The following is a 16,616-nucleotide window of genomic DNA, read 5'->3' on the forward strand; positions in this document are numbered from 1 at the left end:
GCTCATGCACCTCACCAAGTGGTAAGTTCATGCTCTTTGGTAGACTTTGTAGTTGCGAGTAGGCAAAGACTTTCATCTGCTACCTGTAGTTTTAGCACTTTGGATATAGTTGCTAATATTAGCTCTAGTGTCCTGTAGTTTTATGCCAGTGATGAGCAGGTCTGCAAAGAAGATGTGGAAGACCATACTGCTGCTGCAGAAATGGAGGATATGTGCTGCTTGGGAGACTCCTGTTCTGACTAGTTACTCCAGCTGCTGTTTTTTGATGGTACTCAATACCCCGAGGAGTTCTGGGTGAAAGCTCCTTGCTGGGTCCCAGGCATTAATCTGTAGATAACACCTGATGGAGAAAAGCTGGTGAGGTGGGACTCTGGTTCCTGTGTGGCTCTGTTCCTTCCCTCCTGGCTGGGATGACAATTGAGGGTCTGTAGCCCTTTTACTCACCAGTGGATGAAAATTTTCTTCTAGCTTAAAGGCCATGTAATGTCTTTGGTGTAGAAAGAATGCTGAGATGGAGAAAAGCTGGTGAGGCGTACTCTGGTTCCTGTGTGGCTCTGTTCCTTCCCTCCTGGCTGGGATGACAATTGAGGGTCTGTAGCCCTTTTACTCACCAGTGGATGAAAATTTTCTTCTAGCTTAAAGGCCATGTAATGTCTTTGGTGTAGAAAGAATGCTGGCCTGGGTGCAACTGCCCTCTCCCTCCTTGAAGCCAGCCTGATGCTTCCACGTTGCTCTCCAGTGGGAAGGAGAGTTGGGAGGTTCAGGTGGGAGATGGCTTCTCTGAGTTGGAGCGTAGTGCCTGGCTGTATGAGCTGTTTTCCTTTTTCCCCACGGGTGGCAGCTGACCTTGCCTCTCCCAGGGACCTTAATCTCCATGTGTAGCCTGTTCAGGGCAACGTATAAATACTAATTTAAACCTCAAATACAGTGTTTTGGGGCTTCAGAACCAGAAGTCTTGCTAGGCTGTGGATGCAGCACCTGACCTTTGGGAACCTTCAGAAGAGTTAGATTGCTAGTGTGTAAAATGTTCAAGTCATAAAAATGAAACACCTATTTTTGATTTCAAATATGTTCAGCAACTGGTAGCAGTAGTCATGGCAGCATTGTGTTTCACTGCTGGAAAGTAAGTGTATCTACCCTGCTTGTTCTGTTTTTTCTCTCCCCCAAAGCAGTGACAGCTCAGGGCATCATCAACAGCAGACCTGTCCCTTGCCTCCTCGCTGGTGAAGGCAGTACAGGATGAGGCACTGAGAAGTATCCCTTGTTTCCCCTTCAACCCAAGAGTAAATCAAATCAGATAGACATGTTGTGTGGCCCAGACTTGGCTGGGAAGATCATGCTACCCTGGAGTCACTGTAGCGTAGAGGATGATTTTTCCAAGTCATACAGTTAGCTCCACCTCTGGGACGCTGGCCAGTGCTCAGCAGCTGGATAACCTCCTTGTGGGCCCTCTGGTAACTGGAGTCACTAGTTTCCTTGCTGTTCTCGGTGAAACCCATGTGACCCAGAAAGCACCAGCTCTTCAAGCAAAAAAGGCTTTTGCTCTTCCTTTACTAGCAAGACAGTAATAGAAAATCAATGTCATCTTTGACAGCAATGGTTCGTCTTATTTTGGACACATCAGCGTTAGGAGAGTTGTAAATTGGAAACATCGCCAACAGGAAGAGAGACTGAGTAGACTTGGCGGGCAAGATTGAAATAAATCATTCTGCCACATTCTCACTTCTAATAAGGGGCGGGTGATCAGATGCACTCACAGATGCCAGCTGTCTAAAGTGTTAACGCTCCAACAGCCTCAGCACCTATTAGAGTTCCTTTGCAGAAATCCAGCATTATTTACTAGAAATTAACCCATGGAAAGTAGGCTGATGATCAAGAAAAAAAATCCATGGGTTAAAGTTGTGGTGGAAGTCCTATTCTCTGCCTGAAAAATAGAACTAGACATGGCACTAGACAGTGTGCTGCTAGGAAGCAGTTCCCTATTAATGCCTTAAAAATATGGCCTCAGTGACCCTAAAAGCTCATCTCCAGAGGAGACTGTTTGCAGATGAAATCTGCTGAGGAAATGTGAGAGACTTAAAGAACTCTGTGGTCTTTTCAGGATAAAACACAGCAGTTGCTGCAAAATATCTGTGCACTCTCCCACTGTTGCTGCCACTAAGCTCTTTAAAAGCCAGCAGGTCATAAAGCAGAATAGGAATGTGCTATGACTGATGGCTCCCATGCTCTTCCCTTTACTTTTTCTAAAATGGGGTTTCAAAGCATACCTCTGGCCAATGTGTTTCCATGTCACCTTCAAGTGCTCTGAAACATTCCCCCTTTACAAAGAAAGCAGCTGATCAAAATGTTGCAGGGTCCGTTGACTTGGGGAGGGTGGATGGTATGAGCTGTTGGGAGTGAGGGGGTTTTGGGAGGCTTTGTTGGCTTTCTTGGTCCTCCATCATGTTTGAGCTGTTATAGTTCACTTTTGTCTTTTCTCTGTCACAAGCCCCGCCTCTCTTTCGCATACGTAAAGTTCTCTTTTATGGTGGTAAGACCTCTCTTTCTTTCTTTTACTTTACTTCTTTTACTTAGTTTTATCCCCTTGGTGTCAAGCCTCTCCTTTACTGCTTAGGTGGCTAGGTAGTCCTAGTAGTAGCCCTTGGTCTTAGGTTTCTGTGGCCGCTTTGCATCTCCCTCTTCTGCAACATAGTAGTGTTTTCCTGAAAAAAAATCAGGAAAAGCTTGAATTACCTGCTTTTAGTGCACTGCTTACTTTTGAGGAAATAGCTCTGAGTCCTTTTTACCTCCAAGTCAGACCTTCCCTCTGCAGAAACGCTGCTTTCTCCGTGAGGGAATAGCGTCCTGGTGGCAGTGCATATCAAAGTTAATGAAGCTATAATAGTCCCTTGATTTCCTCGCTCTCGCAGGGAGCTCAGGGGGCACGGTTGTTGCTGTGTTTGTTGCCAGTTTTAGATCTGCACAGAGAGCTCTGCATTTTCTTCTGCGGTTGTTCTTGAGGGAGGTCAGCAGTTTAGGCACTGAGTATACACATACTTCCTTAGTCCTTCCTTAGATTTATTAACGTAAAACAGGAATGGATTTCTCTTTGCTCCAATAAAAGCAAATTTGCAGTGGAGAGTAATGGATCACAGTACATGTGAAACAGTAGCACATGGAATTTGTCCATCGACCCATCACCCCTGGGGACTATGTCTCTGAGATATTGGACATTTTAATTTCTTCAACACAAAGGTTACATTGTTTGTTGTTTTTTTTAATTGTATCTCTGTGGATCTGCTACATGTGAATTAGAAAGAAATCTGTATTACACTGTAACAGAGTTTTGTAACCAACTCACTGGAGTGTTCCCCTGCTTGGGAGATGACAAGGCTTATGGAACAATTATGTGTGAAAAGTTCTTTGTTTTTTATATTTTTGGCTGGATGATTCATAATTTATTTGGCCTTTCTTCTTGTGCATGTTTTTGAAGCTTCAAGAGAGATATGGAAGTTTCTTAATGTTTTGAAATAGCTGCAAGAATTCATATTTGCATGAAAATAGATGATGATATTGTAAGATAAGCTTCTCTGTCAGGTAACTGATTAGAAAGCTGGGGCAATTTTACATCATTAAGATGTGTCTTCTGCTAATGAACATCTGTAGCATTTATTGCTTGCATGAACATGTATCTACCCTGTTACTGGATACTTGTCTCGAAATCCTAGATTAAAGCCATTCAAAGTTAAGCGAAACACTTCCACTTTTTAACATAGTTGGATCCTGTCTACGCATCAGCGGTAATGCCCTTTGAAAGTTACATCAATAATGAGGTTAACACATAAAAGGTAGGAAGACAAGTCTGAAGTCAAACTTTGGGGAAAAAAACCCATGAGTCTAAACCAAAATCATTTATGTTTTAGTCTCTTATCTCACACTGTAGTCATGGACTAGCAGCTTGCTGTGGTGCTAGAGTGAACACGGGAGCCTGGCACAAAGTGTATTAAAGGTGGCAAAGCTTGGGAGAAGAAAGAGCTGGATACGGACAGGCGGCACTAGGGAGCAGTGGTGGAGAACTGGGCAGCTGGTAGTTCAGGATTGCAGTGCAGGCAGAAGCCAGCTGCTGAGTCCTCTTAGGTCATGAGAAAGGAGTTAATTTTATACTTTTCAAGGAGGATTTTGAGGAGGGGCAGCGCAGTAGAAGGAGCTGCCTGTGTAAGCACATGAGGGGTGGCTTGGGAGAAAGCGTTGAGATGCTTTTGGTAGAACTTAACGAGTAGTTTAAAAGCAGGGATGGTGGGCTGATCAGAGGGGCTGAAAGGTGGTAGTGTGGATGTAGGCTGTGAAGGGCCATGAGAGCGAAGACACAGAGTGTACATTTCTTATGAGAGAGAATGGGGAGGGGTGGTCTTGGGAGATGATGTCTGCAGAAACGTAGGTCTGAGCAGCATAGGTGCTTGGGAGGGGTCGTGTTGTGGAGGTATGTGCAATGTACAGGGAAGGAACTGCATTGTCCCCACATAACCTGGGTACAGAAATGTCATAAAACCTGGCAGGAGGAAGAGGCTCAGCAGCAGGTGGATACCCCTGGGTCACTTCAGTGGATTGGGCTCAGGAGGGCAATGCCAATAAAAACAGTTGCCTTCTGAAGGAGAAGTGTCTTGAATTTCTCTAGGCTGGGGATCAGGGAAGGCTCCAGCTCCTGTGTAGCTCATTTGAACTTGCTTGTGACTCACGCTGTCAAACTCTAGAGAACTTGATTCTTTCTACTCTTGTCTCTTTGGGGATGTAGTGTAACATGTTGGTATTGCATTTGTTTATATCCAAGAATGAACAGATTTGCTCTCCTTGATTTGTTTCCTGCAAAGAAGAAATCTGGACTGTCATATGTTAAGTGGAAAGGCCATGAGAGATTGCTCTATTTTTGTTGCTTTGACAACCAAAGTCTTTTACAAATGGTATATTAATTGGAGCTACAGAAATAAACTCTAAAGCCCCAATGGTCAACCACCAAGAACCCCTGCCTGCTGCCAAAATCCTGTGTCATGAAGATTTTGTGGCTCTGTAGGAGCTTCAAGCTCAAAACCATTGCATACTGTGGACATGCTTTATGAGACCCTTCTGTGCCTGATACAGTGACAGTGGTAAATTCAGACCTAACTGCTTTTTTTCCTTCCTTACAGAGCATGAGAAACACAGGCTGTGTAAAAGCGCAGACTATATGAACTTACACTTCAAAGTGAAGTGGCTGTACAATGAATACGTTCGTGATCTGCCTGCCTTCAAGGGAAAAGTGCCTGAATATCCAGCGTGAGTGTGTTATGTCTCCTGTAGTAAATCCCCACTATGAATCTCCTTGTGTTAATTTTAAGGTAGTCATTTGGTTCTCCTGGAGCTGCCTTCATGATACCATTTCTTCACCCCTGAATTTCTGTGTTTATGTGCATGTTTGTCCCCTCCGGTGTTCCGTGCCACTGTCCCCAACACAATGCAATCCCTTGTTATACAGTATCTCCCCAGATCTCAAAAGCTTGAGCACTGGCATAAAAGGTCTTTAAGTTACTTTGTGCCTGCAGCATAGGCTTTGGTCAATTCTTGAACAGCAGACTTCTGGATGTGTACCTACATTCTTGTGTTAATAGGAACAGCTTTATCTGTATTACTGTACGCATGTCTGTAAGTGTGTGTATGTATGTCATATGTATAGACACACAACAGGATTTGTAAGTAAAGCTACTGCTTTCTTTTTTTTGTTAAGACCAGGTGGTTTAAATGAAAGCATCATATAAGTAGTTCCTCTTAAGCTCTAAATGATTGTTCGCAACTTTTAGATAACTTTAGAAGAGCGGCAGTAGATTTCAGACCTGTAGAAGGTTTATGAGCCCAAGAAGTTGTCTGAGCAACCTGGAGAGAATATTGTAGCTTCGGCTTGGACAATGGCAAGAGCAGGCGTGTTGTTTCTGACCAGTGTTTAACTGGTTTTCAGAGGCTTTCAGTGGTGGTTGGTCCACATCTCTTTCAAGCAGCTTTTTTTTCCATGTGCTTCCTTGTTACCCCTCCACTGGGTTTTGAGGGCTTAACATACACCCCTTCTTCCCCCTCCAAATCTTTCTTGCTTTGATTTGAGCTTGTTATATCATTTCTTACCAGCCTGTCCATGAAGAACAAATTGCTCCTGTTTTACAAGAGTAAAATGCTTTTCTCATGCCCCTTCCCAATCTCCTGATGGTTCCCATTTGTTCCCAGCTTCCCTTGTGAGTGAGGTTTACCCATCTCTCTCCAGCTGGTCTGTGTCCGGACATACAACGCCCAGACTTAAATACTGATGTTTCACCTAGACCTTGCCTTGCATTGCCTTTCAGGCAGTGCTGTTAGGAGTCTTTTTTGGGGGGTGTTTTTCTTTTTCCTTCAATGATACACTAGTCATGCTTCCAGTGGCCACAAGTGAACCCCAGGCACTCTCAGTAGAATGTCGTAGCTGTTCTTCCCGTCCTGCATATGACTGTTCACTGCTGTCTAAATGCAGCACTTTGCACTTAACCCCCTTGAGAAAAAACATCTTGCTCGGACAGTGTTTCTAGTTTGGCATGTTGAATTTTCCTCCCATCCTGCCGTGCCCACAGTTCCTCAAGCCCGGTGCTGGCTGCATGTGAATAAAGATGGAGGCAGTTGGTGTAATTGCTCAGCTTGGGCTATGGGCCTTGCTTTACAAATCAGGTCAGCAAGAGGCATTAGCTCAGTGAACAGGGTGCTGGAGTGACAGTCTCAGAAGCCCTGTTCTCTTTGCGGTGCCTCTGAGTCAGTGCCGTCTCAGGCAAGCCATCAGATATTCTTAATCTCTCTTTTTCTCCTGTGTAATCAGGATAATGATGCTCAGTTTCGTTCTGCAGTCTTTTGCAGACTTTTCCGCTCTGCTGGGCTTCGTGGTAGAGCTTCAGTGCTCCTGTACCTTTGCAGCCACTGGCTTTATTACTTCGCTCTTGTCTTTTAGTACAGTAGTCACATTGTCAGGCACAGGTGATGTTTATTTCAACCGTAACCTTCACCTGTCATGAAATACCCCCTTGGTATCAATTACAGCAATGCGCTCTTGTCCTTTGATTTGCTTCATCACAAGTATTTTTAGTCTTGAACCTTCCTTAAACAAAGGAGTCTGCACATCAGGTTTGCACATCAGTAAACTCCTTAGTGAAACAAAATTGCTGCTCTCCTGAGAGCAGCTGAGTTGTCTGTTTACTTGACAGACAAGAGGCTATCCAGAACTCGCTTTTCATATTGAAATTATGAAAACCGTGTGCTGATAGCCTTGAGATGCAGTTGAATAAAGTGAAGGCTCCAAAATACTGAAGTTTTTATACTCCTCTTATTTTCTGAAATTCAGCAGCAGTTTCTGAAACTGAAGTAGCGACATAGCTGGAAGTGGATCTTCCAAACTTCCTCTCTTCACTTTTTAGCTGCCAGCTAAAAGCTGTGAAGTGTCAGTTTCCGAAAAACCCTAGCTTTTTAGATGTGTGAAGAAGTCTTCTATGTTTTGTTTTAATACTGATGTCAACATGCAGCTAGTACTGTGGCTGTGTTGGAGAATACCTCCTCTCTGGTGGGGGAAGGCTTTCCTTCCTTTGAAATCCTGTCTTATTCTTCTGGCTCACTTCATCAAGCTTAGTATTTATACTTTTACTTTTTGAAACCCTGCCTGCCTTCTTGCCTCTGCGCCTCCCAAGGCCCAGAGGATGTACCCACATACATCAACACAGCAAATGAACAAGTTTAATTCACCTGCGAAGTCTGAGACCACAGGAGCCAGGCTCATGGCCAAGCTGAAATTGCAGCTTTTGTGTGCAGCCAGCGGAGGTAAACTTCCATTTAATCAGGAAGCTCCGTTCCCTGTCCCAGCAGGCAGGAGACCAAGGCATATTCTGTGCAAACCTTGTTGGGAGAGGTTGGCCGTGCCGTCGCAAGCCAGGCTGTGCTGACTCCTGCAAGCACAGAGTGTCTCTGAAGCAGCACCGCGAGCCTCTGCCTTGTGTGCTGGTGCATGAGTCATTTCAAGGTTTGCTTCTAGATCAATAATTGAAGCAGACAAGGGAGAAGATATTTGCCATATAACTACATTTTGAAGCTATTTCTGCATGAAATCAGATTACTTTTATTAGTTTCCGTGCTCAATAATTCTGAATATCGTTTTGGATATGTTGCCGTTGTAGACTTCGGAGTCTCCCTTCACTTGCTCAGCAGCCTGAGATCTGATAGTAAAACCACTTAAGGGGTATTTGGCTTAAGATTACTCTAGTTTGTGTTGCAGTTCAAAGCACATTTTGGTCCCGAAGGTGCCTGGGAACTGGAAGTATTTATATTTCCATATTTACATTTATATCTCTTGATTTTTCCTGCCAGCCAATAAGTGACGAAGATGAGGTTGGCTTCGCAAACGTAGCTACAGAATTTCCTGACTTGATCCAAGTGATTCACTTTGCACTTAAATGTTCATGCTAAATCTCTTTCTGGAGGCAGTGCATTTTTTCATTTAAGGTTTGGGGAGGGTAGTGGTGGTACTTCCCCTCCTGATCTGCAATAGTACTTTTTTCCGTACTACCTTCGTTTATACAATTTTGTAAGTCAGTAAAATACCTATGCACTTGATTTTGTATATCAGCATCCAATAGCGATAAAAATGGGCAATGACTGTTGGCAACAGAGAATGTCCCTTTTTTTATGGATATGGTGCAATAACTAAGAATAAATGATAAATCAGGAAGTAGTTTTACTTCTCAGAGCAAAAATTGTGGTTTCTGGCACAAACAAGTAATTCCCCCTGCTCATGGACCTATGTCCTGTGAAGCAGCTGACAACTTGCAGGCTGGGAACTGTGGAAGAGGTGGAAGATGCGTAGTTGCTTCCTTGTGAATTGCCTGAGCTACCTTCTAAGGACTGAGCTGTCATTTTAAAAGATGCTATTGTAATTAATAAGAAAATTTTGAAAGCTCAAGAAACTTTCAGCAGGCTCTGAAATATGCTGACTTTTAGGAGCCTGAAGTGCCATTCAAAAGGAGTTTTTCCAGAACACAGGAAGTCCATATGTCTGTGAAAATGTTCCAGTGCTGCTGTCTGTATTAAATAGAGCTGCATAGACAGGTTGCTGTTGGCATTTAACACCGTGTCAGTTACGATTTCCAATATTAGCATTGATGTGCTTTATATTTCAAAGTGTAGAGAGTATTTAAGGCTATCTAGTATGCTCTGTCTGTGAATTTGCTCTTGATCTCCCTCTCATGTCTGGCACATGCTTTCATGTTCTTTGCAAACTCAGCCCATAATTAGCACAATCTCTATGAACACAGCTGCCTATTTAGAGGAGGCTTTACTCTGTGAAGCTCGTATAATAATCTTTTGTATGGACTGAAATCACACGTGGACACTTTTTTTCCCCTTATTTGTGAATGCTGTTTAGTAATATTTGAAATTCAGATTCACTTCAGTTGCAGTGTGTTGGCACTTGCACACAACAAATCCTAGACAGATGTTTAAATAACATCCATCTGTAAGTGGATGGTCTTGCTTAAACACAACACGCCCTCCCACACACACACTGTTGTACTACGTGGTTATATCCCACAGAGCAGAGAACAGAGGAATGACCAGCTGTAAGGTCCCACCACTGAAGCTGTTTCTCACCTTGCCTATTTGGCCAGGGTAGGGTTTTGTAGAAGCCCCTTGTTCAGTGCAGGAGACAGTTCCAGACACACCACCTCATGTGAGGCCTGTCCCCGAGATACAACAGTGGTTGTTGCAGCAGCTTCTTGGATTTCACTGTACCATTTAGCTTATCCCCCTAAGTGAGGAGAAGGAACAGAGACAAGCTTTGCTGTGCTCCTTCTAGGACCTGCCTAGTTTGGAGCCTTGACCGTGCTCCAAGGGTGGTGGTCTAACTTGTAACATGAACTAAGTTTGTGCTTCTTTAAAAGAAAACAATGAAGAGCTGCTTAAAGGGCTGGCCAGCCTCCTGCAAGCCCTAGCAGATGTGCCGTGCTATCACCAGAAGTTAATCTTATTCATATCTTCACAGCAAGATCAGCAGCCCATACAAATGGGAGGGTGTTTAAGAGAAGGCTTGGGCAAAGGGGATCAACATGGAGAAACTCTTAGCCTTGATTCTTCCTTCTGGGACTCCAGAAATATGTCTGTATCTGTAGATAAAGTGACTGAAGGGCCTAGAAAACAGGCATTTCTTTTCCTCCCTTTATACTCATTTGCAGCTCTCACGTGAATGAAAGATGGTAGACCCAAATGGGTGGCAGGACAGTGTGCCATCTCTCCTACCATGCAGAGGTGGTGCTATTGGAGGATAGTGCTATTCTCCTCTCTGGCACAGGGGTGAAAGGGGAAGAAAAGAACAAGTGCTTTGAGATGATGCAAAGTTAAATAAAGGTGGTGCTCAAGGGGAAAAATGGGGGAGGTACAAAGAAAGAGGAAAGACAGGGGCGAAGGACAAAACCAGCACAGGACAATCTGTAGGGGCTGGGCTGTGTTCTGCTTGTCCAGCTTGAGCGATGGTACAGCCCCTGCTCATTGGCAGCTTGTAGGAGTATTTTTTGGGAACTTTGGCAGCACACATTCAGACGTCTAACAGCGACAAGCTTTCACAAGGCTTGCTGAAACAGCATCATTGTCTGAGTCTTGCTGGGGTGCTCTGTTTCTTGCTGTAACTTACTGTCTCTCCTGTTCCTCCTGCAGGTGGTTTGAGCAGTTTGTGATGCAGTGGCTGGATGAAAATGAAGATGTTTCCTTAGAATTCCTGCATGGTGCTCTGGAGAGGGATAAAAAAGATGGGGTATGTAGGTCACTCTGAGTGAAGGACTTGGTGTTACATCCTTCCATCCCAGAACCATTCAACAACACTGTAAATTCAGCTGCCATACAAATAGAGGATGCGGCCCTTTTGGCTTGCTAAACAACTGGGAAACTTGTTTATTTCAGGACTTTTTTCTACAGGTGACAGACAGCTTTTTTTTCATTCATTTATGCCTGTTCTGTTCTGCTGCTCTTTGTCTGTCAGCCAGTGGCTTGGTGCTCTCTGATCTCTGTGTGTTTGAGAGAGGTAACTGAAGTATAAGGTACTTTGCATGTACTTAGTCATGCAGGGAGAATGTGACCTTAATCCAGTGACAGAGTAAACTTATTCTTAATTTGCTGAGTATTCCTGATGGAGAGCAAGAGCCATCCCTTTGCTCAGTGACTGTTGGCACTCTAGTCTGTGATGTTAATGTAAGCATTCTCTTTAATATCTATATTTTAAGAAAATCTCAAAAAAGCTCTTCACTCTCCTCCTTTCCTTGTTTACTGACAGGCAAGCCATGCATTTCATTAAGGTTCTCAGCATCACGCTACATTTCCTTGCCATGTCATAGCTGGTGAAGGACAGTAAATTTATAACCCAACAGAACTGGTTATTTGACTCCTTTAGGCCTTTAGGAGAACATTTGACTAACTTCTGAGGAAGATGCAGGTTTTGGTGAAGTTGTCCTGCCTCCAATATGGCAAGTGATGGAGACACACAGGAAATGGGTCTATTTCAGATTTTTCTGTTTGAGAATAACTCTTTGTACCTTCTGTTTTAGTTCCAGCAAACATCCGAGCATGCTCTGTTCTCTTGCTCAGTGGTGGACGTCTTCACCCAGCTCAATCAGAGCTTTGAAATCATTAAGAAGCTGGAGTGCCCAGACCCTGTTATTGTTGCTCATTATAACAGGAGGTTTGCTAAGGTAATACCCTCAACATCCAGCTGTTTATCTTCCCTCAGTGGGATGCAAAACAGTGTGATGTTGGTTTTCTTTTTACCTCCTGGAGTTCTCCTGTAGTGATAGAGGACAAGTAACAGCCACATCTTTTCTTCACAGACTATTGGGAAAGTGCTGATGCAGTACGCTGACATCCTCTCCAAGAGCTTCCAGTCCTACTGTTCCAAGGAGAAGCTGGTGAGTCGTGCTGAGCTTCTCTTTTGCCCTGTGGAATCACATAATTGTCCTGATGAAACCAAGTTTCTCACATTGCACCTGGCTGTGTTGCTGGCGTAAATATTTTCAGTGTTGGTTTTATCATCATTCATATGCTCTTGCAGATTGAATTCTGGCTTGGCCATGTAATGAAAGTAGGTCCTGAAGATGACCTACAGGGCTTGGAGGCTGTCAGGTCCCCTTGAAATTAACTTCCTCTCTCTGCTTATTTCAGTTGTGTGTCACAGAGGTGATTAAAATGAATAAATAAATAAATGGCATAGATTGCTCTGTAGATCTGGCACTTAACAGCACTCTTGGTTTACTGCTGTCTCTGTCTAATTGTCTTGCTGTTTAATCCTGAATTGAGTAAAATTCTGTGCATTAAATAAAACAGGGCATTACGTTTTTGAATGCTGGGTCTGTCCCATGCTGGTTTTGCTGTCCCCCACACCTGTAGTGGGCATGTAACTGCAGAGGGAAGACTCTATTGCTCAGGTTGCCCTTGACTGTTGCTCTCAGACTTGGCCTGGCAGGACCCAGATGTGTCTCTGAATGCAGCTTTGGCCAGTGGTTCCTCCTCTGATCAGGGAGGTACGCCATTCTCAAAGGTACATTGCAGCATTAAGAGGCTGAAGGTGACACATCTTGGATTCTTACAGGGTATGGCAGGAACTGCAGAGAGCTGGGTCTTTTCTCAACTGATTTCTTGTCAGCTCATTCTCCATTTGTGAAAACGCTGAGGAGGCAAATACAACAGCAGAGATATTGATCTGGGGTGTCTGGAACTGGCCATCCCTTTTCAAGTTGGAGAAAAAATATAGCTTGTCTTTTTTAGGTTTGAGTGCTGAAATCTGTGCTTGCCCTACCTCCTATTGGACTCTGAGATCTGGTGGTACTTGGGGAAGGGTGTCGAGGCACAGACTGTGCCATTGGTGAAACTGAGTTCCCACCTGAGCAGTAACAGGCACCTGCTTTTGTCCCTTCAGCCCTGCATCCTGATGAATAACATCCAACAGCTGAGGGTGCAGCTGGAGAAGATGTTTGAAGCCATGGGTGGTAAAGAGGTAAGAGCACTGACAGACTGAGCTTTACTCATTCCTACTGCACTGTTACTGGGTTATTTGCATCATATTGATACTTGCAAACTGCAGTCATGAGGAGAGCCCCATAACACAGAGGTGTGAGGGGACAGCCATCCTTGAAGACTTTTCAAGAAAATTTATCATAAGATGTAGGAACGAATCTTTTGAGGCACAGAACAGCGTGGAGGAGGAAAGAGAAGGATATCTACTGTGCTCATGTGGGCTGGATGGTGGGTATGGCTGGTGGTTTCACAGCTCTGAAGACAGACAGATAGGTCTGAGAACTGTTGACATCAAGTCATTTTATGTGGAATATATAAATGTGGGACAGTACCTTTGGCATTGAATGTCCAATATGTAGTCTATGGGAGACATGCAAGTAAGAGTTATGTACTCATGCTTGGTTAGATGCTTAGATGTGTCCATGAACATAAATATCTTAGTTTTTGTTCTTTGTTCTGAGATGGGAGTTCTTACAGAAATAAGTTTTTCCTCCCCCAGATCACCATGTCTGTTCTGATATAATCTGTATCTGTTTTTTTCTCTTTTTTTTTTTTCATTGCTTTTCAAGGTTCGGGAAAATGAAGAAAAGGCAGCTGATGCTGATGTTAGGAAAAAATTATTTTCAAAGCCTAAGTGCATTCTCTTTGGTTGTGTTGTGGTAGAACTTGTGCTATGACCTGTATGCCAAGAGGAAAGTCAGCTTTGTTGATGGGCAGCTCAGTTTTTGCCTGTATTGCTGTTTCAAATCTTTCTTGTGTTCAGTGGCAGAATTCTATGAAGTGGCAAAAATCTCAACAGATAGATTTACCCCATGAGGCAAGGAAAACTGTAGCCATTCTTTCGTGTGTGATCTCAACAGTCCTAATTTCTGAGCCTTATATCAAGAACTGGAATTACATGTTCCCAGCTGTAATAGCGTGCTAATGCTCGTTTTTCAGGAAAAAAATAAACTCGTGATGGGTTGTTTATGAAGTGGTTTATAAATTTTTAATCCATGTGCACTTAATTTCCCTTAAGGAATTAATTTGCTGCTTTATTCCGTAGTGCTGACTATTAAGTAGGATTTTCCTGTGTTTCAAATTGAAAATACCACCTGATAGTGTGTTAAATAGTGGGAGAAAAAAAGTGTTTATTAAAAGTGTCAGCTACTTTTCCTAACCTTGACCTCTTCTTTACTTTCTGACCTTTAAAACCTTCCTCAAGTGGTATAGGTAAGGCAGAACAGAGGTGATGAATCAGCTATTTCCCCTGTATTGTGGAATCAAAAGAAAAAAAAGAGAGAGGAACCCAGACTGTGAGCAATAAAACACACAAGAAGAAACCAGGCAAACATGCTAGGAAGCTGGCTTTTCAGAGTGATATTTTCTTTTCTCTTCAATTGCTGCTTTTCCACTTCATTAGGCTGCCACTGGTCACCAGAAATAAATTGTTTTGTGTTAGGTGCCTGCATTATTTGCTGTCCCCAGGGGTTTCCCTCTTGGTGACTATGTAGTACTTTGCTTCTTGACTTGAAATCTGCCAGGTCCTCTGTTTTGCTAGAGTAAACAAGGTCTTGTCCTAGTTTGAATAGTCCTTTTTCTGATGTCAGTTGAACCTGGCTAGTGAGTAGCAATTGGTGAGACAACAATTTTGAAAATAAAACAAGTAGACAAACATGCTCCTTCCCAGGCATCTCTGGGTTTTATCATCTCGTTCAGGAAAGGCAGTACTTACTTTCTCTCACAGATTTGGTTTAAATTCATCTACACATCACACAGTAGCTTGCAAAAATATAAACCTGACTTCTCTATCCAAAACTGCGTGGAAATAAGAAAGTACCCTAGTGGTATGTCCTGGTGATTTTGAACTGATCACCTTTTTGTATTCTCAAAGATGTTGTTGAGAACTAGGTATCAAATATTACATTGTTCTTGTGGCAGGTATGTTAGATGTACCATGTGTGAAGCCACAACTTGTGGGTTGGTTTCAGTCACTCTGTACTTGTGGCTTCATCTGCTTCTGAATCACAGATCCATCTACAGCCGTAGCACTGCACAACTCTGGAAAGCTTTGAAATGCTGCTGCTATCTAGTGCTCTGTGCTAGTGTGTCCCAAACATGCTCCTGTGGAAATCTCTGTCACTTACTCCCTTTTGCAGCAAGGGAAGTGAAGTGACAAGGCTCACCCATAGTCACTCTGCCGTGTAGTGGCATAATGTGGAACTGAAGTGTTTGCCCAGTACTATTTCTTGAAATGGGGCTCCTTGGTATACAGCTTTCCTTTACTACTTTTTTTTTTTTTTCCCCCCAAATGAGGAATGGTGCCTTTGCCCCCACTCCTCTTACTCTTTTTCCAACTGTAATACTCAGGAGGAACAAAACAGGGCAAAAATTTCCTACCATCTCTGGGTTTAATATGTTGACATCATATGGTCTGTGAAATTAAAGCTCTGCTGCTGTCGTTATTGTTTCTGATTAGTAGAGAGCTCTGTGTGGAGGGATTCTCTTGGGTGGCTTCTGTGGCTTGAGATCTCAAGGCATGTAGATATATATATATATGCACATATACACACACACAGAGAAAGAAGTATCTTAAATGATTTTTAGGATTTATAATCAATATTTTTATTTCCCTGAGGAAATAAAACATTTCATCTGAGATGTGTTGATCTCATGGGATCAAAACAGCTTCACTGTGGGTCAGTAGCATTGTCAGACATTCCTGAAGCATGTTTTGGAAAGGCAGCGTTTGTGGAGTGGCAGGTAGCATTAAAAGTGTAATGAACAGTGGAATGGAGGGGTGAGTCCTGGACATGAATACCTTTTGAAGCCTTTGATTCCTTTGAATGTCTCCGGTGCACCCACAGAATGGAGATTGCAATTTAGCTGTGTGCTAAAGAGGGCTATATACATTCATTGCTACTGTTTGCCTAAATTTTGCCCCGTTTATTTAATTATTTACATGTTATTTAATAAAACCTAATGTGACCTGCATTTTCTACCCACCTCTGCAGTTTTCCTGCTCTGTGCACAGGCTGTCTGTGACACCACAATAAGCCTTTCTCATTTTGCTTGAGAGATGGCTTTCTGCAGTCCATTATTTTGCTTAGCTTTTAATGAGGTATGAACTCATGGCACTGAAATTAAAAGGTGCTGTACTGCATTGCCCACTGCTGAAGCCTAGATGTACTGTGGAAGGCTAATTTAAAACATTTCTGCACCTTTTTTCCCCAACCCCTCCTCCCCAAAAATCAGGCATGCAGGGTGAATATCAGAGAGAAGCACTGCCTTGGGAACCCAAAGAATTAGCTGCTGAGTAGAAGCAGATTGTCATCATACAATTTTCATGCCTTTGGTTTCAAGCTAATCTGTACAATTAATGCTTAAGGAAACTCTTCTCTTAACACTTAGCCAGGGTTAGCCCACATTTTAAATCCTAAGTTAGCCATCTGAATAACAAATTGCAGTACTACTTAGAAATGGCCAAGGCTTGATAGTAATGTTCTCAAAGGATTTGTGGTATCTAATGATTGCTTCTCTTTAGCATCCCACGTGTCATAGCTAAGGCCACCCTAGTATTT

General features: G+C 43.2%; 1 protein-coding gene across 1 annotated transcript in view; it reads left to right on the plus strand.

Moving 5' to 3' along the window:
• Positions 1-16,616, plus strand: part of UNC13B (unc-13 homolog B (C. elegans)) — a 209,670-nt gene that overhangs the window by 163,755 nt on the left and 29,299 nt on the right. Inside the window, exons 27-31 of the mRNA XM_014952451.1 lie at positions 5,163-5,289; positions 10,711-10,807; positions 11,595-11,738; positions 11,874-11,951; positions 12,959-13,036. Of these exons, the coding sequence (XP_014807937.1) occupies positions 5,163-5,289; positions 10,711-10,807; positions 11,595-11,738; positions 11,874-11,951; positions 12,959-13,036 (524 nt within the window). The remainder of the gene's footprint in view (positions 1-5,162; positions 5,290-10,710; positions 10,808-11,594; positions 11,739-11,873; positions 11,952-12,958; positions 13,037-16,616) is intronic.

This window comes from Calidris pugnax, unplaced genomic scaffold, assembly GCF_001431845.1.
Source record: "Calidris pugnax isolate Ruff unplaced genomic scaffold, ASM143184v1 scaffold220, whole genome shotgun sequence".
In the NCBI taxonomy this organism is placed as follows: domain Eukaryota; kingdom Metazoa; phylum Chordata; class Aves; order Charadriiformes; family Scolopacidae; genus Calidris; species Calidris pugnax.